At 44.0% G+C, this 27,335-nt stretch overlaps 1 protein-coding gene across 2 annotated transcripts; it reads left to right on the top strand.

The window, feature by feature from the left end:
- The first annotated feature begins 281 nt into the window (after window positions 1–281).
- Window positions 282–27,300, top strand: LMOD1 (leiomodin 1). Of its 2 annotated transcripts, XM_083444130.1 has the most exons (4): window positions 282–743; window positions 19,895–20,474; window positions 20,547–21,634; window positions 24,403–27,300. In XM_083444130.1, exons 1-4 carry the CDS (start codon window positions 483–485, stop codon window positions 24,427–24,429), a joined length of 1,956 nt encoding a protein of 651 aa, XP_083300256.1. In that variant the 5' UTR covers window positions 282–482; the 3' UTR covers window positions 24,430–27,300. The 2 variants fall into 2 exon arrangements, with proteins under 2 accessions (XP_083300256.1, XP_083300255.1); XM_083444129.1 differs by having other exon boundaries at window positions 299–743; window positions 19,895–21,634.
- The last annotated feature ends 35 nt before the right edge of the window (window positions 27,301–27,335 follow it).

The raw sequence follows: 27,335 nt of genomic DNA, 5'->3' as shown, positions 1-27,335 counted from the left end.
AAGTAGAGGATGTCCTGCAAACAGTTCTGATACTTTTCATGCAGCGTTTGTTTAATCTCTTGTTTGGGGGTGGGGTTTTTCTTCTTCTTCTTTTTCTTTTTTACATGTTTTCTTTCCCATTTAAAAAGCTAAATGTGCAGGACTAAATTTGGTCATGCAGCACTTGAAGATTCCCTGGAATGTCCTCAGGTTTCAAACTCCTCTGATAGACACCAGCCCCGCCTCCTGCCGTGTCTGATTGGCCTATCTGAACCAGGCTGCACCGCTTTGATTCTTATTGGCCAACTGTTCTTCAACTGCATATCCATTATACTCAAGGCTGTGGGGAAGTCACAGCTGCTTTCATGTAACATCTCAACACCTCCAAAGTAAGAGAAAGAAGAACCTGGTTTCACTGGACTGTTTCCCCTGAAAGCCTATTAATTTGGCACTTTTCCTTTTCAATATATAGACATACTGTGCTTCATCTGCAAGCTACCAAAATGTCTAGGGTAGCAAGATTCCGAAGTCAAGTCAGTGAGGATCCAGATATTGACAACTTATTGTCTACGCTCTCTGCTGAGGAGATGGAAGAGCTAGAAAAAGAGCTGGATGCCTCTGATACAGATGCAAACATTCCTGTGGGGTTGCGGCAGAGAGACCAAACTGACAAGCAACCAAGTGGCAAATACAACCGAGAGGCAATGCTCAATTATTGTGAGAAGGAGAGCAAGAAAATTCTTCAGAGGGAACAATCAATGGATGTAAGTTGTTGCTCTTACTGAGTGTTGGGAAAGGGAGGATTTGTGCAATTGGGGGGGGGAGGCAGGAACAGGACTTATGTGTTATGAAAACCACTAGCAAATCAATGAGTCAATAGCTGAGGACTGTCCCTCCTAGAGAATAGTAATGAGCATGGTAAGATGCAGCAGAATTAATACAACCGTCTTTTAAGTGTTAGCTCTTCCAAAAGGGAATAATCAAGAAACCCAGCAGGGAACATCAAGGTGTCAGTGTTTTACTGCTAACTGCTACCTCTATTATTAATATTATTTCATTGTATTAGTTTGTGCTTCACACATAAAGAGTCTCCAAGTGGCTTCAGAATTTTTAAAGCATAACATAAACTCAGCGAGGAAAGAACAATGCATCACAATAAAAGGCATACAATAAGCTATAAAACAAATCCAATAGAACAGCAGCAAAACATTCAGCAACATACACATGCTGTCAATAGATAGCAATAATCCATCAAATACCTGGGAGAAGGGGTGAGTTTTAACTTGGTGCCAAAAGGATGCTTATGATTGTGTCAGGGGAATCTTGTTGCCTTCCACTCTCACAAATATGTCCCCAAGAGTTATGAAATATAAGTCACTGTCACAATACAGTATCTTTGTTTCTGCCATTTGGACTCTGCTGCTCTGTGTCCTCCAGCCCAGCAGGGGCAGGAACATATAAGGGTCAGGAGGCCATTCTGTCTCAGTCCTGACTGGGGTTCCAGGTCTGTTTGCTTCCTGCCACCTTCCTTACTAAAGGCTGTGATACTGACCTTGGGAATCTAGCCTCAATGGTTGTACCAGCTGTGCCTGAGAGCAGAAACTGAGGCAATGGCACACGGGTACTTTCTGGTACTGTGATGGGGTGGAGCATGTTGTGGTGAGGATGACACAAGCACCAAGTTGGCGGGGGTGGGGGTGGCAGGTTCTCATGCATCTGTGCCCACCACTGCCAGCCTGATACCCCTCCGTCCCTACCACTGCTGTGCCTCATCCTGGCCCTGGCAAATGACAGCATCAACACAGCTGGGTGGGGGCAGTGCAGTTGCAGCGACACTCAATTTCATACACACTAAAATGGTAAATAAATGGGATAAAACAGCAAAATGAGAAGGGAAAGCAAGGCCATGGAGATTGACAGCAAGAGGAAGAAATCTGAGAACAGACAGGAAGCCAGGGCAGGAATAAAAACTGGAGTAAAATTAATGATCTACCTTCATTCTTGTTGATGTATTTTATAAAATTAGATAATATTGAGTGCATAGCAGTAGCCTTTGCAAGCTGCCCAATTCTATATTCTGATAGGATGCCTCCTGCTGCTGCTGCTTTGATGCTGGAATTTGACTTGGGGCAGCATAGGCCACTGAGCAAGAAAAGCTGGAGAAAGGAGATGTGTTTATTATCAGTGGTGATTTGCTTCACAAAATCAGTCATAGTAATGTTGACCACACAACTGAAAAGTTGCAATATTTTGTCTTGGAGGGGTTGCTACCAGGGGTTGTCCGTGTTTTTTTAAAAATAATTGCAAAGCAGGCAGAAATGCAACAGGTTAAGTAATTCCCATAATTGAACCTCCATGCTTAGAGAAGCGGGACCTGTTTCTGTCTGCCATGGAGCTGGAAAAAGGTGGCTTGCCCACTTCACACACACTGATCACTTTTGCAGAACTAAGTGTTCACTACACAAGCGTGTGGTTGTGGGGACTCAAAAGAATTCAGTTACTTGCTAGGGAAGGGGGTGGGAATTGTAAGACCTTTCAGGGGCATAGGCTTATCTTTAACATTAACATCAGCAGTCCTGCGAAATTCTGTTTGTAATTTGGGACACAATACCGCATTGAAACATGCTTTTTCTGTTTAAAAGCAACAACAGAAAAACTTATGAAATGTAACAGACAGCTTAGAGGGGTTTAATAAAAAAACCATTTTCAGTCACTTGGTCTCTGTTGAATTTGTTTTAAGACAACAGGGAGCAATCCTCCCCGCAGATCTTCAGTGCCCATGATGGATAGGTATTATAGCTTGAAATAATCAACACTGACTGGCAGTGACTGTACAGGCAGGAGTCTTTCCTAGCCGTACCTGGAGAACCCAGGCATTGGTTGCCATCTATCTGTCTCGGGAGACAATAGAGGTGTGTGCCTTTGGAGGTGAAGTCAAACTGTTTGAAGGTTGCAGCGCCTGCTGTGGCTGTAGAGACTGACGGGGGAAAGACATGCTTTGTTGCAGCTGAGGCAGAGGAAGGCATTCTGTTGTGCTGCTGCAGATGCACCATGGCGTTTCTTCTCTCTGCGCTCCATCCAGCAGTCATTCCTCCTAGGCTGGGCTTTTGCATGCAAAGAATGGATGTCCTCTTCCACTGAACTTGGACCCTGTGATCGTGCATACGAATAAAGTTGGGAATAGTTAATTGATTTTGAGTGTTGAAATATATAAAATGTGTTTTTCTTTGCATTGGCTGTTCTGTTTGGAAACTAAAACATGTGATGTGTATGAAACTAGCACCAAGAAAAATGTGGCTTTTAAAGTGCAGGTTCTGTATTTGTTTGCATTTAGACTGCTAGGCTATTTGGTCCAGCCTAGGGGCTTGGAGCATGTAACTGGGAATGCATGCCTGTTTTTCTGCTCCAGGATGAGCTGAACGAAGGCCAGAACAACAACAACAACACAAGTGTGGTATTTCAATGAACAGTCATTCCTGACAGTTCATTTTTCAGTCTCGCCCTAGATCAACAGGAAGTATTCTGAACTGCAAAGCTGATGAAAACCAATGAGACAAACGGAAAACATAGCAGCTTGTGGATGGGGCCTTGCATGGCTTGTGACCCACCAGACTCAATCTAGCCCACCAGCCATCCTTGTCAGCCAGGTGCTTGATAAAACCCCTGTGTGTTTTCAGTCCCAGGGAGCAGCAACAAGTTCATTGAGCCCCTAGGACTGTGGGCTGATTGGCTGTCTTTTGGTGAGTCACAGGCTCTTTCATGAATGTATAGTTCATGTCTCCTTTGTAGCTCTAGTCCTGCAAATAATTATGCAGTGTTTCTCTTTATTTCTTTGGTTTCCCACTAGATAAAGTTTAGCACACTGTGTATGCAGCACAATTCTTTGTAAGCATCCAGTTTAAGGGAATCTGCATAAACAATGAGTTTAACTAGAGCATGCAGGATGATTAAAAAAACCCCCTCCATAATAGGAAGTAGACAGTTGAAGACACTGTTAACCCTTATTATTATTATTTATGGCTCAGGGTTGACTTCTTGTAAAGAAGCTGGTAAAATGCGGCCTTGACTATGCTACCACTCAGTGGATTTGTAACTGGCTGACTGACCGAACCCAAAGGGTGCTCATTAATGGTTCCTCTTCATCCTGGAGAAGAGTGGTTAGTGGGGTGCCACAGGGTTCTGTCTTGGGCCCGGTCTTATTCAACATCTTTATCAACGACTTGGATGATGGACTCAAGGGCATCCTGATCAAATTTGCAGATGACACCAAACTGGGAGGGGTGGCTAACACCCCAGAGGACAGGATCACACTTCAAAACGACCTTGACAGATTAGAGAACTGGGCCAAAACAAACAAGATGAATTTTAACAGGGAGAAATGTAAAGTATTGCACTTGGGCAAAAAAAAATGAGAGGCACAAATACAAGATGGGTGACACCTGGCTTGAGAGCAGTACATGTGAAAAGGATCTAGGAGTCTTGGTTGACCACAAACTTGACATGAGCCAACAGTGTGACGCGGCAGCTAAAAAAGCCAATGCAATTCTGGGCTGCATCAATAGGAGTATAGCATCTAGATCAAGGGAAGTAATAGTGCCACTGTATTCTGCTCTGGTCAGACCTCACCTGGAGTACTGTGTCCAGTTCTGGGCACCACAGTTCAAGAAGGACACTGACAAACTGGAACGTGTCCAGAGGAGGGCAACCAAAATGGTCAAAGGCCTGGAAACGATGCCTTATGAGGAACAGCTAAGGGAGCTGGGCATGTTTAGCCTGGAGAAGAGGAGGTTAAGGGGTGATATGATAGCCATGTTCAAATATATAAAAGGATGTCACATAGAGGAGGGAGAGAGGTTGTTTTCTGCTGCTCCAGAGAAGCGGACACGGAGCAATGGATCCAAACTACAAGAAAGAAGATTCCACATAACATTAGGAAGAACTTCCTGACAGTAAGAGCTGTTCGACAGTGGAATTTGCTGCCAAGGAGTGTGGTGGAGTCTCCTTCTTTGGAGGTCTTTAAGCAGAGGCTTGACAACCATATGTCAGGAGTGCTCTGATGGTGTTTCCTGCTTGGCAGGGGGTTGGACTCGATGGCTCTTGTGGTCTCTTCCAACTCTATGATTCTATGATTCTATGACTTGAATGCTATGGAGAAAATACATCTCTCCTAGAGAGTGTTTCTTTAGCAGAGGAGCTTCATGAACACTGTACTGCCAAGTTGTGTGCTGCGAAGAGTGCACAAGCAGTTCAATCCTATTTAAAGCTTCCATCATTGTAGCCAAACATTTCCTTCCACCCAGTTGCTAAAGCAGCTGTGCCATCCTTTGCCAGGCAAACAGGGCAGGTGGACAGCTCTGTCCCATTTGCCTCTCCTTAAAACTACGCATGACATTAGGAGATCTGTGATGGTAAGAAACTAAGAGGAGCCTGTTGGAGGAGGCAAATAACCCGTTTAGTCCAGCATCACGATTCCCACAGTGGCCACCCAGACACCTGTGGGAAACCCATGAGCAGAACCATGCACAAGAGGAGTCTCCCCCACTCCTCCATGGGTTCCAGTATCTGGTATTCAGAAGCATTACTGCCTCTGACCATGAAGGCAGAGCACAGTAATCATTGATAGCCTTAACCTCCACAACTTGTCCAATCTACTTTTAAAGTCATCCAAGTTGGTCGCCATCAGTGCCTCCTGTGGGGGGGGGGGGGTTCCACAGTTTATGCACTGAGTAATGAAGTACTTTCTTTTATCTGCCCTGAATTCTCCAGCGTTCAGCTCCATGGAATGATCAATCTCATGTTTCTTTGTTTGTAGTGAAATTCATCATTCAGATTGGGGGTGTGTGTGTGGAAATTTGATCACAGCCACAGCACTCATGATGTCCTGAAAGAACTGTGGAAGGGACTCCCTCGGAAGGTGGTGGACCTTGGAGGATTCTTAAGCAGAGATCGGATAGCCATGCATCATGGATGATTTAGTTGAGATCCCTGCGTTGCAGCGGATTGGAGTAGAAGATCCTCAGGGTCCTTTCCAACTCTACAACTCTATAATTTTCCTACAGGCCATTTGTGTGATCACAATCACACACATACACCCAGCTGCTTTCCCATTCGTCAGTGTCTGTGTGTGCACGCATGTGCGTGTGCGTGTACACGCACACACACACACTTGTGTGCAGGGAACTTCCTTACTTGTTGTTGTTTAGTCGTTCAGTCGTGTCCGACTCTTCGTGACCCCATGGACCAGAGCACGCCAGGCACTTCTGTCTTCCACTGCCTCCCGCAGTTTGGTCAGACTCATGTTTGTAGCTTCAAGAACACTGTCTAACCATCTCGTCCTCTGTCGTCCTCTTCTCCTTGTGCCCTCCATCTTTCCCAGCATCAGGGTCTTTTCCAGGGAGTCTTTTCTTCTCATGAGGTGGCCAAAGTATTGGAGCCTCAGCTTCAGGATCTGTCCTTCCAGTGAGCACTCAGGGCTGATTTCCTTAAGAATGGATGCGTTTGATCTTCTTGCAGTCCATGGGACTCTCTAGAGTCTCCTCCAGCACCATAATTCAAAAGCATCAATTCTTCGGCGATCAGCCTTCTTTATGGTCCAGCTCTCACTTCCATACATCACTACTGGGAAAACCATGGCTTTAACTATACGGACCTTTGTTGGCAAGGTGATGTCTCTACTTTTTTTTTTAGAGACTTCCTTACTAACATCAACTTATGTTGGTGCCAAGATTGTGAGGCTGCTATCAGCCCTCATGATTGGGTTCAAAATGTTTCTTATTCTACCTGCCCACGACCTGGTCAAAAATCAAACACACATAGGACAGAAGAAGAGCCTTTTTAGATCAGATCAAATGTCCATCTGATCCAACATCCTGTTTCTCACAGTGTCTAGTCCAGGGATGCAGAACCTGTGGCCCTCCAGATGTTGCTGAACTAACTTCCATCATCCCTGACCATTGGCCATGCTGACTGAGCCTGATGGAAGTTCAACAACATCTGGAGGGCCACAGGTTTTCCATACTTGGTCAGGTGAGATGCTTCTAGGAACATAAATGCAATAGCCTTCCCCTCGTGTTTTCCTATCTGAATACTGAGGTTCCATTTAACTATTGTTGCTAATAGCTATTGACAAGACTACCATGAATTTGCCTCCATGCCTTTTTAAAGCTCCTGAACCACAGAGACGTCTCCCTAGGATCAATGCTGTAGTGTCAATGATTGGTGCTACCCCAGTGTTGCTTTTGCACATGTGCACCATGATGCCATCATGGGAAGTCATAAGCTTTGATTGTCTGTTGCTTTGAAGCAAGAACATAGGATTGGCTTCAACATTGTTCTGGACTTAAGAGCCAGCTATAGAGAATCAGTTAATGTAAAGCAAGCAGAGTCCAAGGAATAAATACTTACAATATAGTGAAAGTAACAAGGGAGTTAGAAGAGCCAGTGGAAAGGCATTAAAAAAGTGCCAATTGTAGCTACTCTTTGTTTAGTGAATTTTTGTTACCGTACTTCAGCTGATCAACCACCCTGCCTGTTTATTGCTCCATGGTTTGTCTTTGATGAAGTCAGTCTCATGTGTAGTCCTACAAAAAGTACTTATTATTTCATTGAGGTTTTGTTCATAGTAATTATACTGATTAAAATAAGCTGCTCAAGGGGTTAGCTAATGCAGTATAAGAAGGGCTCCTTTCAAAACTTCAACTGTTCAGCAAGTTATTTAAGGTATGACAGCTAAATTTTGCTGAAGCTGAGCCAGATAAATGGAAAATGGAAAGCAATGGCTTTTGAAGTAAGAGAGAAAGCTGGGGTTGCATCCAGTGTCAATCCTACTCAAAGCAGACCCATTACACAACTAACTTTGTTCCATTAAATTCACTGGATCTACTCTGAGTAGGACAATCTGTACACATTTTTTTAAACAAATATGGCTCAAGGGCGCACCCACCTCTGGTGTTTGGAGTCATCAGGTGCATACAGTGTAAGCTGTCATCCATATGTATCCTGTAGCTTCTTGAGAAATACTGCTGGTTGGTGCCCTTTCTCTCAAACTTCCATCCAATTTGAAAATGTAAGCCACATTCACTTCTCAGTTCAGCTGAGCTGTGCACATTTGAGGTAGCCATTGTGTATGCACAGATGACAGCTCTCGTGCAGATGACAGCTTTGTGAATAGGAGTTCAGGGTTTTGCGTGCAGGGAAACCAAATGGATAATGTGCATTGGGTGAAAGTGTCCTAACCCCCTCTCCAGTGTGTACAGCAATGGGCAAATGCAACTAGAAACACAATGAAAGGAAACAATCTCATTGCATTTTAGGCCACTAATGTATACATAGCCTTAGTTGGATTACAGCCCCTACTAAGGTCCCCATGTGGACAGCACATATGTGCCTTCATGGTACCTTCAATAATATAACCCTATCTACACAATAAATGTGTACTGAATCATCACATGGAGGATGGGGACAGGATCACACCTGATGCCTCCCACCCCAATATCCTCATATAGATTATCAATGCTAGAGGTCAGTGAAGCATTATTTGTTATTTTTAAAAATGTTCCCTCCTTCCCCAAAAAAAGGTTTGTTCCTAAGAAATGATATGGTGTGCCTTTGGATCATATGGTTTTGTTCCTTTTTTCTTTGGAGTCCAAGGGTAAGGTTAAGGTAAAGGTAAAGGTACCCCTGCCCGTAGGGGCCAGTCTTGACAGACTCTAGGGTTGTGCGCCCATCTCACTCAAGAGGCCGGGGGCCAGCGCTGTCCGAAGACACTTCCGGGTCACGTGGCCAGCGTGACATCGCTGCTCTGGCGAGCCAGAACTGCACACGGAAACGCCATTTACCTTCCCGCTAGTAAGCGGTCCCTATTTATCTACTTGCACCCGGGGGTGCTTTCGAACTGCTAGGTTGGCAGGCGCTGGGACCGAACAGCGGGAGCGCACCCCGCCGCGGGGATTCGAACCACCGACCTTTCGATCGGCAAGCCCTAGGCACTGAGGCTTTAACCCACAGCGCCACCCGCGTCCCTGTAAGGGTAAGGTTAAATGCCACCAAATAAACTGGTCATTTGGATTTGTGTTATTGCTCTTAAAAGCCTGGGAACCTCACCTTAAGGTATCCTTTGCCAGAGGACATCTGCAGCCTAGTAAGAAATGAATGCATGTTATGTTTAAAAAACAACAACAAAAACCCTAACCTTACAATATGGCACAATCGGATTTCCAAGTTTTTGCTTTCTAAAATCCATTTAATAACAGTATCTGAAAGAAAACACATTTCCAAATAGCATACCCAGTTTCACTGGATTTACTTCCATTGTAGTGCAAAGTTCTGCAAAGAGTAGATTTCATGGAATAGTTATTTCATGGACAAAGGCCCCAGATACACATTTTTAAAATATTGAACTGCATCTTCAAAGAGTTACCAACTTGCTTAATTTGATGTATGTACTACAGAGCTAAACAGTAGAAGACAAAGAACTTATGCTGGTGGTCAAGCTGCCTGGTAAATCTGCCCCTTTAGATCATGTTGCAGTAATAAGATCTTGCCTAGCTGACTCTCTTCTCTTTCCATCCCCGGGGAGAAAGAAAAAATACCCTGTCCAATCCCTTCCTCCTCCTTGGGCTTGTTAGTAATAGGGGGATTAACACTCCTGAAACCCCAGATCCCAGCAGCAGCGGGGCTGAAACCGGGGCCAAATTTCTTATGACATGAAGATCTCTCGCAGGCTGAGAAGATCATCATCTGAATGCAGTCTTCCTTGTGCTCCTCTGGTTCTTCCATAAGTAGAGGAGTGACTTTAGCATTCTCTTGTTTCAACTGAAACCTTTTGAATGGTTGGAACTTTTAAAGTTCTGTTAGTTTGGAATTTTCTCAAAGCTGAAACTAATTCTGGGTCACTTCAATCTAGTCACAGCTGAGATTCTAGTGTCACTATTTGGCATGTTGCTATCGTCTCCCCCCACCCTTCGCTCCACCCCAGGTATGCAGAACCTCCCATCTCCCCTGGGTTATACAAGAATAACATGTGAATCAGCCTTTGTTAATGCTGTGACTTCTGTCATGATCATCTGAGACACTGGACTGTATTTTGGGCAGGGATGGGCAACCTGTGGCCCTCCAGCTGTTTGTTTCTTTGCTTGTTTATATATTTATTGTATTCATATCTTGCCTTTCTCCCAAATTGGAGTTCAAGGTGACTCACAGCATTTTAAAAGACCATTATAAAATACATAGTACTATAGTATAAACAAACTAGTTAAAAACAATACAGTGGTACCTTGGTTCTCAAACTTAATCCATTCCGGGAGTCCGTTCGACTCCTGAAACCGTTTGAAAACCAAGGCACAGCTTCCGATTGGCTCCAGGAGCTTCCTGCACTCAATTGGAAGCCATGTCGGACAGTCGGCTTCTGAAAAACATTCACAAACCAGAACACTTACTTCCGGGTTTGCGGTGTTGGGGAGCTGATTTGTTCAGGAACTAAGCCATTCGAGTGCCAAGATACCACTGTAGTTGAAATATATTGAAACACATGTAACATTATAGTTGTTCTATAGTTTGTAATAACATGAAGATCTCTCACACATTGAGATCATCATCCCATTTCTCTTGACTGGAGACCCACAGATTCCCCATCAGTTTTTCTTACCTCATGGAAATGCAATATGTCAAACCATAGAGCTTTTAGTCCTGTGTCAGTGGTTTGCTCTCCACGGCTGATTAAGTGAATTAATGCAATAATGAAACAGATGTAGAAGACCAGAGTGAAGGCTTGGTTGAAGGCCTGCTTAGCAGGTGACAGTGCTCAGGCTGAGACTCAAAGCATCCTTAGAGCTGAGGGATGGTCCATAGAGCTGCCCAGTTCACGGCTACTTCCTTTTCTCTTAGCCCATGCAAATCACCGCCTGCGGCAATGCATTTGCCTGAAGCAAATATTTCCTCATTGATTTGCCAGGAGCGACCCTCCAGTTATGCTGCAATAATCTCTGTCTAAATGCTCTGCTTATAAGTTCCCCAAAGGCATCTTACTAGTGCTGTTGGTGACAGAGTGTGAGATTAAGTGGAGGTTTGATCTGATCCTTCAAGGCAGTTCTTTCATATTCAGTTTTGCATGCCAACAATTGACAGGCCTTTGGGTGATATTTATAATGTGCTTATTACATTTTTATCACACCCTGCAAGGCAGTGCACCTACAAGGAGCCCAGGGCAGCATATACTGTTCCTTCTTGTCCCTGCTTGTATGCTCACAACAAATCTGGAAGGTAGGTTAAGCCGAGATATAATGATGAACCAACAGCAAGTTTCGTGGCTGGAAAGGGATTTGAGCTGACAGCTCCCCCAACCTAGTCCAACATGCTAAGCACCATACCACACGGCAGAGGCAGCACCTTCTGCTTGTGGCAGATGAGTTCCTTGCAAGCAGAGATGCCCTAGGTGGAGAATAAAGCCACTGCTGCAACTCAGGATAGCCACATGCTTTGGCTCTACCTTCAAGTCACCGAAGTCTGTGTGATAAATGCACACAGGAGCTTCTTAAAGTCCTTAGTTGGCAAATCAAAATCAAACCAGGCATGCCAGAAGCAATACCTCACAAAAAGGTACCATGTTGAGTGGTGCTTTATACACACTATTCTTCTGGGTGGACCATGCAACTTGCATGTACTCCACAATCCCATCATTTGCTTGAACTGCCCCATCACAGCATCTTTGCTCCCTTTCCCAACTCTGTGCACGCATGCACAAGGGCCATAGTTTAGTGGTGGAACAACTGCTTTCCATACAGAAGATCCCAGGTCCCATCGCTGGCATCTCCATGTACTGCTGAGAGACACTCCTTGTCTGAAACCTGAAGAGACACTGCCAGTCGGTGTTGACAGTCCAGAGCTGATGGACCAATGATCTAACATAGTAGAAACCAGCTTCCTGTGTTCCTCTGTTTGCCTCATGTTTCCACCTCCACGCTGGATGTCAGTCTGCAGCCTTTTCTTCTTGAAGGGACCCCATATATTATTGTGATGTTTTCAGATGGTGTTTGGTTAACAAGGCAAAATATTGAAGGGCTGAGAGATACTTCACAGTAAGCTGACTAATCTGGAGTTTACGACTTTGCTGCTATCTAAAATATGCACCTTTGATCAGACCAGACACCCACAAACCTGCCAGCTGTGCTGGAGATTGCTAACCCAATGTCCATTCCTCCCAAACAGCTTTACCTACTATGCTCCTTTGAGCTGGTGGAGGAACGGGGGTGGTCTTGCATCTGCTTAACCTTGTATGGGAAATACCAATCATTTTCCTGGAATGAGAGAAAAAGACAGAAGCCAGGTCCATGAGGTTCATCAGGGATGGGAAAGTAGCAGGCATTTATGATCTTGGTTCTCTACTGAATCTCAGAAGAGCAAGTTATATTTGGAACTACTTTGACTACATAATAACAGGTCTTCTTTTTCTCTGATGGTTAGGACAACCATAGGTAACCAAGAAGCTGTTTATAAACAACCTAAAATAGAAATGAGCATCTCTATGACTTCTTCATACTCAAAGAGCCAAATGCACACAGCTCAGGAGGCGTCAATTAACCTTATTGGTAGTGAAAGGATTGCTATTATAATTGTGTTTATTCATCACTAACTACATAAAATGTTTCAAAGCCTTTCCGCTGTGGACAAACACCGGCTCCCTCTGCCTGAAGCGAGATGAGCACCGCACTCCACAGTTGACTATGACTGGACTTAATCGTCCAGGGGTCATTTACCTTTACCTTTACCTTTTACCTTACCTAGTTATCAATGAAGTTTAACTCAGAACAGACCCATTAAAATTAAAGCACATTAGATCTGTTACTTCTAGTGGGTCTACTACTTCATTTCATAACATCTGCAGAATACAAAACTTAAAACATCAAAAAGATAAAACTCACCCAGCAACGTTATAAAAAGACAAATCTACCCCAACCCACTAAAGGAGGAACATGATAAGATTATTTAGTAAAAGAGCTTATCCTGCAATAAAGGGTGAATTGTGCCATACCCTATTAAAAGACTGGTCTAGACTAGAGTAACATACCATATGATCCCGGTTAAGAACTGAATGCTACAGTAAACAAGAATGTATTTGCCTGGTGTCTAAAAGCTGATGATGATGGTGCTAGGGACATCTCTCTAGAGATGACCCTCTCACTCCCCAATTTTAGCAAAGCGTCTCTCTAGGAAAGGACCATAACAGCTCTCAGATCTGCAAAGAAAATCAGGCCCAAGGGAAACCTAAGAGGTGAACAGGTTGTGTAGCATCTACACCAGAGCTTTCCAAACTGTGTGTCCCGACATGTTAGTGTGTTGGCTGCAGTGTTTAGGTGTGTCGCACAAACGCTCCCCGTGCTCCTCCCAGGGCTGGAAAGGGATTAGTTTAATCTCCGGTTTGCTAGTAAGACTGAATTACTGTGTCGCAAAATTATGCATGTGCATCACTGACATGAAAAGTTCGGAAAGCACTGTTCTAATTATTTCCTCTAATAGCAAACTCAGGCAGTGAGTTCCTATTCAGGCATATAGCCCAAACTGGAGAAACAAAAGGAAGATATTTGATTAGAAGCAGGACCTAAACAGCCTTTCTCTGTGGAACCAGTGAACATAAGAATTTACGAAAGTACTTAAGTAATTCTCTAATACTTGTTACAATCCAGGAAAAGAAGCCAAGAGAGGTACCCGAAAGCATATTCTGTTGTGTGTGACCAGGGTCAGAATGAGGAACAGAGTTAACCTCTGTGACATCTCCGGCTGATGCTGGTGTGGCAGCCAATGTCAATTCACCATTCCCAGAATCACACTATGTCCAGCCAGAAAGTCCAAAAACATGAGTCAGCTGGAGCCTGTGAATTGCTTTGTTGGGGGAGGGGGGGATAGAAGGACCATAAAAGGAAACTTCTCAACGAAAAAGGACAATTGAGGTTAGTGGTAGCGTATAAGAATCTGGAAGGGGTTTATCAGTTACTTGTCCAATAGGTTGTTGCTTATAGAGCCTACAAACGTGGTCATGCAGAAGGAGAAGAAAGTGTAAGTAATGCTTGCCGAGGCCAAAAATCTTGATTTCTCATATATACTCATGGTGGTGACTGACTGGGAATGAGACCTAGGGGTCATAGTGGCCACCCCAATAAAGATGCCAACCTGGTAAGGCTTCAGAAGTCATGCTTCTGAATCAATGGCTACCAGCCGCAGTGGCATTGTTCTGCCTTCACTGCTGGAGGCCGTATGCTTGGAGGATATCAGTTGGTGGAAACCTTAAGAGGAGAAATTGTCTCTGTGCTTGGCTCCTGCCTGAGGGTTTCCCTATGAGAGCAGGATGCTGGACTGGAGGGGCCATTGGCCTGGCCCAGCAGGGTCTTCTTATGTTCCTAGTGACAGGTGTCTGCCCCAGGTTTAGTTGCTCTGTTAGCTCTTTCACAATATCCATTGTCTGCAAAGTCATTCAGGCAGAGAATGAGCAAGTTACAGTATTTGAATAGGGGTAAACAGCTGGATTCAGAGAGAGCACAAAAACCAGCAAGCGAATTTTGCACCTGACAAAATGATGAAGACATCAAGTTGATCATCCTCAAGTTTGTTTTGGGGCAACAATGTTATTTAGCCATCTTCTTTTTTTCACACCGTCTGAACAGTTCACATTGAAAGGTAATTGAATATCAGTTGGCATTTGAGGAACTGTTGACACCTTCAAGTTGAGAGATGCAGTTGGCACTGCATAAGCTGTTGCTAACTGCATAATCTTTCTGCAGCTTGGCACCACCAACTCATCTATGATGGGAGTGCATTGATCTGAATGTGGTAGTTTAGCTGGATGCTGCACAATTGAAATGTTTCTTCATGGAAATAGGCTTTTGGATGTTACGGAGCTAGTTCTGTGGCCAACATTATCCGCAGTCATGTTTCTGAATGCATCTCATCTCAGACAAGAAGAATAAGCTGCACTTTCTTGTTAGCAATGTTCATAAATAGCATTAGAGAGATCCGTTGTGATTGTGAGTAGTCATATAAAATACAGTGGTACCTCAGGTTACATACGCTTCAGGTTACATACGCTTCAGATTACGGATTCCGCTAACCCAGAAATAGTGCTTCAGGTAAAGAACTTTGCTTCAGGATGAGAACAGAAATCGTGCTCCGGTGGTGTGGCGGCAGCAGGAGGCCCCATTAGCTAAAGTGGTGCTTCAGGTTAAGAACAGTTTCAGGTTAAGTACAGACCTCCGGAACGAATTAAGTACTTAACCTGAGGTATCACTGTACATAGACCAAGATGAGTTATGGAATTAGTTTTCATGACTTAGATACACTTTGCCTCCTTTGAGTCCTCCTGTAATGAACATCCTCAGATACTGTGTATCATGCCCCTTTTCTCAATATGAAGTGGTGTTTCATTTTCTGCTGTGCCATGTGGTGTGTGACTGGCTTACTTCCTTGGATTATTTAGATGGTTTTACTGAACTATTCCTCACAAATCCTTTTCTTTAGAAAAAAAATATCCTGCAGCCAATGAAGTTTTCCATCTCTATGCTGAGAAAATGCCTGTTGAGTTTTTGTCTTACATCTGTTAAAAGCAAATCTTTTCCTTTGTAAAAGACTTATTCTTATTTGCTCGCCCTTTTGGGGGGGGCGAACCTCACATTTTTAATAGCAACTGGAGACTACCACAAAATATTTAACAAAGGAAATAGAATAGAATCTCAAACTGGGAGCAGTCCTAAGCATAGTGCATTAGTGTCAGATTTATTCTGGACTGTCCACACATCATTCTGCTTTATTAGTTGTTCTGTGATGCTTTGCCAATGTCACCATATTGTTGCAGTTGAGAGGGACACTCTTGCACCATAATGCAACAAAGAAGGACAATGAACTCACTCTGGAACATTTGTGGTATGAAAAGTTTCAGGGATTCAGCAAGAAGCTATGGTACACATGCACTGACTGGAAACGAAGTACAGTGGTGCCTCGCAAGACGAAATTAATTCGTTCTGCGAGTTTTTTCGTCTTGTGAATTTTTCGTCTTGCGAAGCACGGTTTCCCATAGGAAATGCATTGACGGTTTTAAGAAAAAGGCGCAAGACGTTTTCGTCTTGCGAAGCAAGCCCATAGGGAAATTCGTCTTGCAAAGCAACTCAAAAAACAAAAAACTTTCGTCTTGCGAGTTTTTCGTCTTGTGAGGCATTCGTCTTGCGAGGTACCACTGTAGTATGTCTGCCCCAAAACTTGCAGATGCAAACAGTATTGAAATCAGGATCCCGTATAACCACCTCCATACCATCATGAGCACAAATCCTTGTAAGTAAAAAGATGTCCAGAGGGAACAATGAGGAGAGGCAGGGCTGAGATTTGGAAATATGCTTCAGAGGTCCAGACTATGGGGAGCCCCCAAAAAATCAACAATTATAATGTGGATTATAATTTGATCTTTTTATTTTAATTGGATTATGATTGGATATGTTAATTGGATTTTTTATTGGAAAATTAATAAAAAAGATTTTTTTAAAAAAAGATGTCCAGAGGGGCCTTTCTTCTTTGTTTAGAATTGGTGCCTGCCTTGCGTCTGGGTGGGATAGATATTATTATTATTAAATGCATAATTAGAGGGTTAATGTGGAATACAGAGATGCTTGTTGGGTGTGTTTATATGTGACAGCATACATTTTTTCCTTGGGTGCTCTTATAAACCCTCTGATTATAGTCCTCTGATAAATGACTAGGTTGGATCAGGTCAATCAAGGTATGTTCCCATTACCATTTACTCCACATCAGCGCATTCCCGCTGCTAGTTTTTGCAGCAACTTTCACATGACGATCGATATCGATCCCGTAGTTCCCTCTGCAAAGCTGTTTTGGCTTGGAGAAGTGGAAGAATCATAGAGGTGGAAGTGACCGTGAGGGCCATTTAGTCCAACCCCCTGCGATGCAGGAATCCCGCCCACAGCCATCCCTGGGTGGACTCGAACCACCAGCATTCTGCTTAATAGCCAGATGCACTGACCTATGGTGGCACTGGGTAGTAAGTAGCAGGTGATGTGGTAGAGGGTGCATGCCTCTTGCTCAAAGCGTTCCACGCAACCCAACACAAATGTGGCCTGTATCTGAGGAAACCATTTTGAGCTCCTCAGTTTCAAATGTTTGCCCTGTGCCTACTTCAGATCCCAGTTGTAAGCCAAGCAACAATGTGGAAAGCCCAATTTAAGACAGGAATGAAGACCAGGAAGGAGATCAGATTCATGCTTTCCAGACATATGCTTAATGTGCACACGCCCATTCCAGAAATAGTAATGCTTTGGGGGGGGGGGGGGAGGAAATCCCTGCCCAACCATCCCTGCGCAGGCACTATTTAGAGTAAAGGAATCATTGGCAAGATTTGATGCCTGCCATAGTTACCCCTAGGAGTTGTTTCCTGTCCCATGTGGGCCGAGCCGGTGGCTCCTGGGATTCTGGGTTCCCTGACCTTCAGAATTTTGCCAAGGTCATGTCTTTTCAGGCTACAGCTTAGGCTGTGTACACATTACCATTTACTCTGGCTCTCGCATGCTCCCACCACTGGTGTTTAAAGTCGAGTACCCATAACCTTGGCCACAATCCATATAGTTGTAGTTTCTCGAGGAATACTCCTAATGGATTGCAGCTTCAATCTGATTTGAAAATGCAAGAAAGGCTTAAGCTGTGTTCAGACACTTGTGCGGACGATGACTTCTTTGAATAGGAGTGTAGAGGGTGTTTGGGCACATGGAAACAAATAGGGTAATGTACATCAAGTGAAGACCCTCCCTCTCTGATGTGTACAGCAAGTGCAATTGCAACTTGAAAGATATACACCCTTTCTTGCACTGTGTACACACACACCTTTTTTTTTTTTTCACTCTGCATCCATTATGCTCCAGCTGCTAGTTTGGGAAGCAATGTACACACGGTGTTAGCCACAATCCTGAATCTATACTATCCTGCATCTATCCTGTCACTCCTTACAAAATACTGCATTTTTATATGTTCTTCCTCAAACCAGCATCAATCCGAATTGAGAGAAAGAACTACCTAGCTGTGTTTTAAGCCGGCCCTGTGTCCACAGCCTTGATTTAAGGATAATTGCTTGAGGGGTATTGAGGACTGTTTTAGCGTAGTACTGTCTTCCACTGGATGTTTAATGCAAATAATCTTTTCTTCTCTGTGACCAATCTAGATTTGCTGCTAGGGGTTGCATTCATACTTACATAGTCGTTGTTAATGACTCTCTGCAAGGCTGAAGAGCAGAGATGTCGCTTAGTAAGTATTGGCTGTTAACAACCCTCGAACCCAAGTGTGCCTTTCACATCCCTTGCCAAACACTTGCCAAGCTCTGCAGCTCAGTTCAGTCACTCTGTTGGTACCTGCTGAATAATACCACTTGCACACAGCCACCCCTGGGCACCAGTCCAGCAGGCTAGCTGCACCAGGGAGAGGACCAATGAGGGGATCATTAGTGCTTCAATGCCCAGATTCCAAACAAGAAGTTCCCAAGTCTCCTTTTCCTTTTAAGGAAACATCTGAGTGGGGCTGCGGAACAGTAATTGCCAGCAAGCAGCAGCAATGCTCATTTTAGTATGTTTAGGAGGAACTTGAAGCGCTTTAGTTTGTCAAAACATTTGTGATTAATCGGCGCAAGCAACAGGCTGGTTCTTTTTAAAGAAAGGCCAGGGTCAGAGCATAATAAGTTTGTGCCAATTGCTGCAAGGCATGGTGACTAGGGAGACATTTTGTCCACTCATGGGATGGTACAAGAGGGTAGGTCAGAGGTAGGGCTGCAAGTGAATTGCATAGCCTCCAGCATTTCTCCGATGAAAATAGGGGCGTCCTTTTCAGCGGCGACGACAACAATTGTATTAATTTATACCCCACCCATCTGACTGGGTTGCCCCAGCCACTCTGGGTGGCTTCCAACTTATATAAGAACACAATAAATTACTGTTTAATCTACTGTCAAAGCTACCAATATAGGTTCTTGCCTCTTGTCCCTCTCTGCTTTTTCACTTTGGCGTTTTTTTAAAAAAAGGAATTATCCTCTTTCCTTTCTTGTTTTTAAATTTAAAAATAATTGTAAAGGCTAGCAAGAGAAAGGGCTGTTGTTGCATTTATAGGTGGCATGGGGCTATAGGTTGCCTTTCTGACCCAGCAGCAAACCATGTCTGAGGGTTTGGTCCACTTGTTTGCATTCTAGTCCTGGAAGGGCAGCTCTACATACTGGACTCAAATGAGTCTCGTAATCTCTTAACTAAATACAGGAATCCTTGCTTTTTCAAAAGGGAGTCTGTTTATGGCCCTAATGTAAATAATGTCTTAAGGCAAATTTGTTTTAACTATGTGCTGGGTTGTTGTTTTTCCAGATTTCTTAGACCAAAGTCATATAAAAGATTGCCTTTTCTATGGGTGTCCTTTAGCTAGAGGGCATGTTGAAGCGGGATATGCAGATTCTAGAAAGTTTGGGTCCTGGCCATGCCAGAAATGAAATCCGTGTAAGCCAAAGAGATTCAGATGTAGGATTTTGGCTCATAAGGGACAGCAAGACCTGATGTTTATAGAAATGCTCATTGAGATCCAAAGGGCAAGTTCATTATGTGGAGGGTTTGGCATGAGCTGATCATGGATCCACGTCAGAGTCAAATGACTGTTAATAAGATCTCTCTCTAGTTTTCATTGTACACATTCCTATCTTAAAATGCATCTAGGCTATTCTTCTTCTCAATTCTAATTAAAGCTGATTTGGGGAGGAAATGGATAGGCTCTCCTTAACCACTGTCATTTTCTCCTATTAAATATGACAAACATAGCCTCCAGGAGCAAACTGCATTTTTGCTGCTTCGTCAGCATGCTATTGTCTCAACAAACATTTCTTTCTGCATTTCTCCCCCTGATCTAGGAAGAGAAAGCAGCAGAGAGGAAGAAAGATGTGAAGATTGTTGAAGAAAAACGAAAGGAAACCCATGGTAGAGATCTGAAAAGAAGCAAATCTTCTGATCTCGGAAAAGAAGGGAAAAAAGAAGAAAACGTCCAGAAAGCTAATCAGAAAGGGAAGGATGAACTGGACGCTACTAAGAACACTGGGCCAGTCAATGAAGAGAAGAAGGAGGCAAAGAAGTTACCCAAAGACAAATACAAAGCCATCTCAGTGGACAACAATGAAATTAAAGGAAGATGGGAAGAAAAGGGCCTGGCAGCCAAGATCAAAGCAGTTGAGGAAAAAAGGAAAGAAGAAAAGGCTACAGAGCTGAAGAGGGGGACTGAAAAGGACAAAAAGACGGGGGATAAAAAAGAACCCGAAAAAACAGGAGCAAAGGGCTCAGCTTTAAAGGCAGGCTTAGACAGAAAGGCAGAAGACAAAAAGGAACCTGAAAAAAATGGAGAAAAAGGTTCTGCTTTAAAGTCAGGCTTAGACAGAAAGGGAGACGATAAAAAGGAATCTGAAAAAACAGGAGAAAAAGGTTCTGCTTTAAAGTCAGGCTTAGACAGAAAGGGAGACGATAAAAAGGAATCTGAAAAAACAGGAGAAAAAGGTTCCACTTTAAAGTCAGGCTTAGACAGACGGAGAGAAGACAAAAAGGAATCAGAGAGAAATGGAGAGAAAAGTCCAGCTTTAAAGCAAGGATCAAAGGTTGGCAGTGAGGCAAAATCCCCAACAGAAAGCAAAGGAACCTCTGAGGGGAAAACCTCAGTGTCAGGGCAAGAGAAAGGGACAACAGAGGCTCCTGAGAGCAGCCCCTCTAAACTGGCAGACGGCTCTTCCAGCCAGGGCACAGAAGAGGAAGCCACCAGCATCTTTGATGAGCCCTTGGAGAAAGTGAAGAATAACGACCCAGAGATGATAGAGATCAATGTCAATAACTCCGACTGCATCAACAACGAGATCCTGGTACGTTTTGCCGAGGCCTTGGAATTCAACACCGTCGCCAAGGTCTTTGCCCTAGCCAACACACGCGCGGATGACCATGTTGCTTTTGCCATTGCCATCATGCTGAAGGCCAACAAGACGCTGACCAGCATCAACCTGGATTCCAATCACATCACGGGCAAAGGGATCCTGGCCATCTTCCGTGCTCTGCTGCAGAACAACACTCTGACCGAGCTCCGCTTCCACAACCAGAGGCATATCTGCGGAGGGAAGACGGAGATGGAGATAGCCACTCTGCTGAAGGAAAACACCACCCTCCTGAAGCTGGGCTACCACTTTGAGCTGGCAGGGCCCCGGATGACCGTGACCAACCTGCTGAGCCGCAACATGGACAAGCAGCGGCAGAAGCGCCTGCAGGAGCAGAAGCAGGCTCAGGGAAAAGGGGAGAAGAAGGACTTGTTGGAGGTGCCAAAGGCAGGAGGCCTGCCAGCTGCTTCTTCACCTAAGGCCTCACCAAAGCCATCCCCCAAAACGTCCCCTAAAGTTTCCCCTAAGAAAGCTGGAGCCCCAGAAGTACCACCTCCACCTCCTCTGGCTCCTCCTCTGGCTCCTCTCCTGGCTCCTCCCCTGATCAATGAAAACTTACGGTTGTCGCTCTCTCCGGCATCTCAGAGGAAGATGGTAGAGAAAGCTCTTCCTCCACAAGAGAAGAACTCCAGAGACCAGCTTCTGGCAGCCATTCGCTCCACCAATGTCAAACAGCTGAAGAAGGCAAGTGAAGGGCAAATGTGGGAAGCATCCTGGGGTGAAGTCCTTGCTGGGTTCATTGAAGCTACACTCTTAATAATGCCAGCTATCTAGGATTAGTGCTACATACACACACTCCCCCTAGCCCATCCCAATCTCCTGTGTCTGATAAAAGGCATATTTTCCATCACTTGTGTTCTAAAGAAGTATGGAGTGTTGTTGAGAACTGCCCAATGAGTACCAAGCCCAGAATGGCTCATTACTGTTAAATAACATGTGCATTTATTTATTAATAGTATTTGTAGGCCACCTTGCTCTAAAAGCAGCTCACAACTTATGATATTCTTCTGGAAGCTGCCCAGAGTAGCTGGCAAAACCTAGCCAGGTGGGCAGGGTATAAACAATAATAATTATTATTAAAGATAAAGCCACTGAAAACTCAATAACAATTGAACAAGTACAAGTGTTGTGCTATGTAAAAATGCTTCTAACAGAGACGAAAAAACACCTTAAAGCTGAGACAGCTTAAAAGGCCTGGGAAAATTAAAAGGTACCAAAATGGCAACAAAATACAGTAAAAGGAAATGAGCCTCTCTGGGGTCCTTGCAAGGATGATAGCTGGATTATCAGGTTCACACTGGGAGCTGATTTCATAGAATACCGGTAATTTAAAGGAAGGAAGAGGGGAAGAGGTGAGAACTGGAAACAAACATGATCCCTTTTTGATACATGAAACGTTTCTTGCATTGATGTAAAATCCACAAAATATGTACACACATATGACAGTTTTGTGACATCTATGCATCTGCTCAGCTTTCCAGTATGTGAACTCAGGGCTAAATAGATACTTTCATACTTCACCATTGATGCACTACACACTTCATACATTGCTTCCTAGTTCAGACAACATGCCAAACCATGGTAAAGGAAGCTTTGCCATGTTTGAACACCATTGTTTGCAATTGACAAAAGAAACAGAATCATAAATTACTGAATTGACAAACTAGACTTTGTGCAAACAAGGTTCAATTGATAAGCTACAGTTACCGTGGTAGTTCTGTCTTCAGAGACTGCTGTGCAGTTGAGATAAGAGTGTCATTGTGGATCTTAGGTGCTTAAAGAATGGAAAATGAAAGCAGACAAATACTTCTTAACCATGGTTTGCTGTACATTTGGAAGCTCAGACCATGGTTTGGGATGTTCAAATCAAATCTGGTATGATGCCTGAACTGAGTCATTGTACAAAATATGTAAACTAAAATATGAGGAACCACATGTATCTACTTTGCCAGTATTATGCATGTTGTGATGCTCATGCACCAATAGGCTTCTTAAAACATTTCCAGGACATATTTAATCTTTAAAACCCTAACTGATCATGAACCTGGGTTCCTAAATGACCACCTGCACTCACATGGACTTCCTGGTTATTAAGATAATCCCCGAAAATAAGAGGTCCCCCCCACAGTGCCCCACCAAACAGGGATATGAACTATCAGGTGGTGGCTCCCTTTGTTTTGAATGCTTTCCTGGTGAATATTACCTTGAACCAAGTTTCATGTTCTTTGTATGGGTAAATCATTTATTTACCTAGGCCTTGTGGAGGTTTTATTATATCATGCCCTGTTAACACTATTTTTTTCTGCTTTGGTGTTATACTGTATATACTTTCAAAAAATACTGCATTGGTTTAGTTATGCCCTGGGAGTTTTAACTGAAGAGCAGCTTATAATATCTCTGATCACTAACCAACCAAATCCATAATGATCATAACAACAACAACAACAACAACAACAACAACAACAACAACAACAACAACAAGAAATTTATTATTTCTACCCTGCCCATCTGACACTCTGGGCGGCTTCCAACAGAAGGTTTAAAATACATTAAAACATTAGTCATTAAAAACTTTCCTAAACAGGGCTGCCTTCAGATGTCTTCTAAATGTCATATAGTTGTTTATTTCTTTGACATCAGATGGGAGGGCGTTCCACAGGGCGGGCACCACTACTGAGAAGGCCCTCTGCCTGGTTCCCCGTAACCTGGCTTCTCACAGAAAGGGAACCACCAGAAGGCCATTGGAGCTGGGCCTCAGTGTCCAGGCTGAATGATGGGGGTGGAGACTCTCCTTCAGGTATACTGGACCGAGGCTGTTTAGGGCGTTAAAGGTCAGCACCAACACTTTCAGTTGTGCTCGGAAACATACTGGGAGCATATCCATGGCATATACCTCAGAGACTGTGTTCTTAAATATATGTTGTAGATGCTTGTAGATCCATGCAGGAAAAAACACATACAGAAAAATAAAATGAACGGCCCTTCATATGTAAAGCAAGGTTCACATAGATGCAATTAACAGGCACATTTTTATAATGTACCATATTTTTTGCTCTATAAGACTCACCTTTTCCCTCCTAAAAAGTAAGGAGAAATGTGTGTGCGTCTTATGGAGTGAATGCAGGCTGTGCAGCTATCCCAGAAGCCAGAACAGCAAGAGGGATCGCTGCTTTCACTGTGCAGTGATCCCTCTTGTTGTTCTGGCTTCTGAGATTCAGAATATATTTTTTCTTGTTTTCCTCCTCCAAAAACTAGGTGCGTCTTATGGTCTGGTGCGTCTTATAGAGCGAAAAATACGGTAAATAGCAGATGTGGTGCACATGGGGAGCACTACTAGGATTGCAGGTCTGGATGAAAATTGCTCCCCCTTCCTGCAAGCTGCTATTTGCATCACCAATAGCTTTCTTTGGTCTTAGATCTTGCATTAACAAGCACACCTTTTATCTTGGCAGGTGGAGGTTCCCAAGATACTGCAATAGGGAGCGGAATCCAGATTTCCCTGGAAGGATGAGATTGCCAAGGCTGAATCACTATGTTTGTCTCTCAGGTGACTGTTTACACGAGAAGGACTCAGCAGGAGCAGGAAGCTGCCTTGCTCCGGTCCCAAATGAGCAGTGTTCTCTACGGGGTTGAACTGAATTGGATGGAAGGACTGAATGAGCTGCCAAGGCGGCGTTGTGTCAGGAAGAAGCAATATTTATTTTTAGAGCTTTTCAACCACGAAACTTTTTTTCCCCGTGAGAGGAGAGGTCTGCAGATGCTCAGAGTGTTATGTAGCTGGGTTAATTGTCCAATTCCCTCGCCCCTTTTCCGAGTTTTGAAAGAAAAGTGGGAAGTACTGTATTGAAGAAGCCTATATCTGCAGCATCCCTGCTTATCTTAAGACAGCACTTGCCACTAGAAATATATACAAGAGTAAAGCCACACTGGGGTAGCAGCACAGAAGAAGAAAACTGCCAGGCTCATCTTCAGCACAAAATGACTCCAAAATTGTGTGTGTTTGCACACACACACACAAAGCAGCAGCATGTTCTTGCCATTTGCTGCTAAATCTAACTGGTAGCACCAATGTTACTCTACCTGGAATATTATGAAGCAGAAGGTTGGAGGAGAAATCACTGGGCCAAATCTAATTTCCTAATGTCTCTGTGATCTCAAGGATTCCATTTCTCTGATAGATGATCGTGCAAAGGCTGGCTTTGTTCCCTGAAGAAGCATGAAAAGCATTGCATGTTTCTGTGTTTTGAAGGTGTGTGTATGTAAATGGCTTCTCACCCTACTGCAATCAAACCTTTAAGCACACGCGTGGGCAATGGCTCTGAAAGGATTACGGATTGTGCTGTCGTGATGGGGGGAGGGGGGAGCTACATGGTGCTTGAACCTCTGACATAAGCAGCATCTTCCAAACTACTATTGTGATGCCTAATCTTAAGAGGCCTGATGGGAGGGAAGGTGCACATTATGGTTGGCCATGTAATGGAGGTGATGGCAGACGCAAGCAGTGGCTGTTATGTGTACAACAGAATGGGGCGGGGGGAGCTTGAAAGCTTGCATTGGGAAACCTTCATTCAGAATCTCCAGTGCTCAGGGCACACAAGTTCTCATTCATATGTTTCTGGCATTTAGGACTTGATAGTCAAGATCAGGCTTCCTCAATCTCGGCCCTCCATATGTTTTTGGCCTACAACTCCCATTATCCCTATCTAGCAGGACCAGTGGTCAGGGATGATGGGAATTGTAGTCTCAAAACATCTGGAGGGCCGAGGTTGAGGAAGCCTGGTCAAGATGACAGTAACCTAGCAGAGAGTACAGAACTCCTGCTTCACTCGTTTGCTACAGAAACAGCATAAGGCTTGTTTTTGGGACCAGAAGGTTTCTGTGCCAATTCAGAACTTTTCAAAATAGTTCAACATCTGCTCATTTGAAGTGAAAGAGGCACTCCCAAGGGAGTAGCATTTGTGGCCTGTTGACCAGTGTCTCCTGAACTATGGTCAACAAGCCATGGCATGTGGGCTGTGAAGATACTATGTCTTCCAACCAACCTATGTGTCAGATTCAGCTTCCGTGTCTCTTCTCTTTGCAGGCAAGCGGAGCCCAGTTCATACATTACCTTTGCAGCATGGTGGCTGCCCAATGCTCTCCTGAGGTTGCTTCCCATTATGCACTGGTAACATGTTGGTGTTCTGCATCTCCACAGATAGCCTGGATTGCAGGAGTATTTCCCATGCCAGCAACAGCAGTTCCAGTGGAGGGGCACTGCCAAGGGAGGTGCCCATGTACATAATTCAGACTCCCTGTGTAGTGTGCAGGAACATCCATATGCTGCTGATAGGCATTTGGGTCAACCACATGGAAGCACTTTTGAAGTAGCAAATGTGCCACAAAGAGAATGTGTGGAGGGGGCCTGCAAGAAGAAGAGTAACCAATGCCATCATCTTTCTTCCTTACTCCTGCATGGAGTGAGTGATGGATAATAGAGCAGCTGTAGCTGTATACCAGTTCAGCTACAAGGATGTTGCCCAGTTCAGTTCCCTGCAGCTTAACTAGTTTGTGGCTCAGCCTGTACATAAAGAAAGATTATCTATGCATTTGTGTGGCTGTAAGAGTTTAATATATAGACAGATGGATATATATCTTAATAGATGTACTCTCTAAGGAGCAGAGTTTTATTTCTCACACAAACTGCCAAAGCTTGTCCACACTGAGATGGTGCCAAGTGATGCAGGAGCAAGTGACTGGGAAGTGATTCGCTTACCGGTCTGTTTAAATCAGTTTCCAGATCAGGAAACTCATTCATGGTTCCTCTGCGGTAGGAAAGAAACCAGCAAGATTTCTCACCCAGGAACAGGTAGTATAGAACACTCTCTCCCCCAAGCTGCACATGTGTTCATCCTTCCATGAAGGACAAGTGGAACTCCTGTTAATGTGTCTATGGAGATCCTCGCAACTCAAAAAGGCTTTCCCTGCCTCTTCTCTTATCCAGCTGAGCATGCAAACTCTGCAGTTAGAGGGGTCCTAATAAGTGAGGGTAAAATACAGGAGGGGGTTTATGTAGCACTTGAAACAGAACTGTTCTTTGTGGGTTTTAGTTTTTTAAAATCAGTCTTTGGAGAGGGAATCTGTGCTTGCTTACTGAAAAAGAAAGTAGTATTGGATTTAGATCTGTAGCACATTTTGGACAAACGTTGGAGAAGGAGAGAGAAATAACAAGAGACAAATCGCTTGAGCAGGTGATCTCGGGTGCAGAAGCTGCTGCAGTTTTCAGTTCCAACTCATGAATGTAAATCTTATTTGAAATATGTACAAAATCACCCACACTTTCATTAATAAAGCTCACAAAATGCTGCTGATGGCGAGTAGTGGAAAATTCTGAGGCTGTGGGCAG

This window comes from Podarcis tiliguerta, assembly GCF_965153285.1.
Source record: "Podarcis tiliguerta genome assembly, chromosome: 6".
NCBI lineage: Eukaryota > Metazoa > Chordata > Lepidosauria > Squamata > Lacertidae > Podarcis > Podarcis tiliguerta.
Note: the sequence above shows the minus strand (reverse complement) of the source record. Positions and strands in the feature narration are given on the sequence as shown.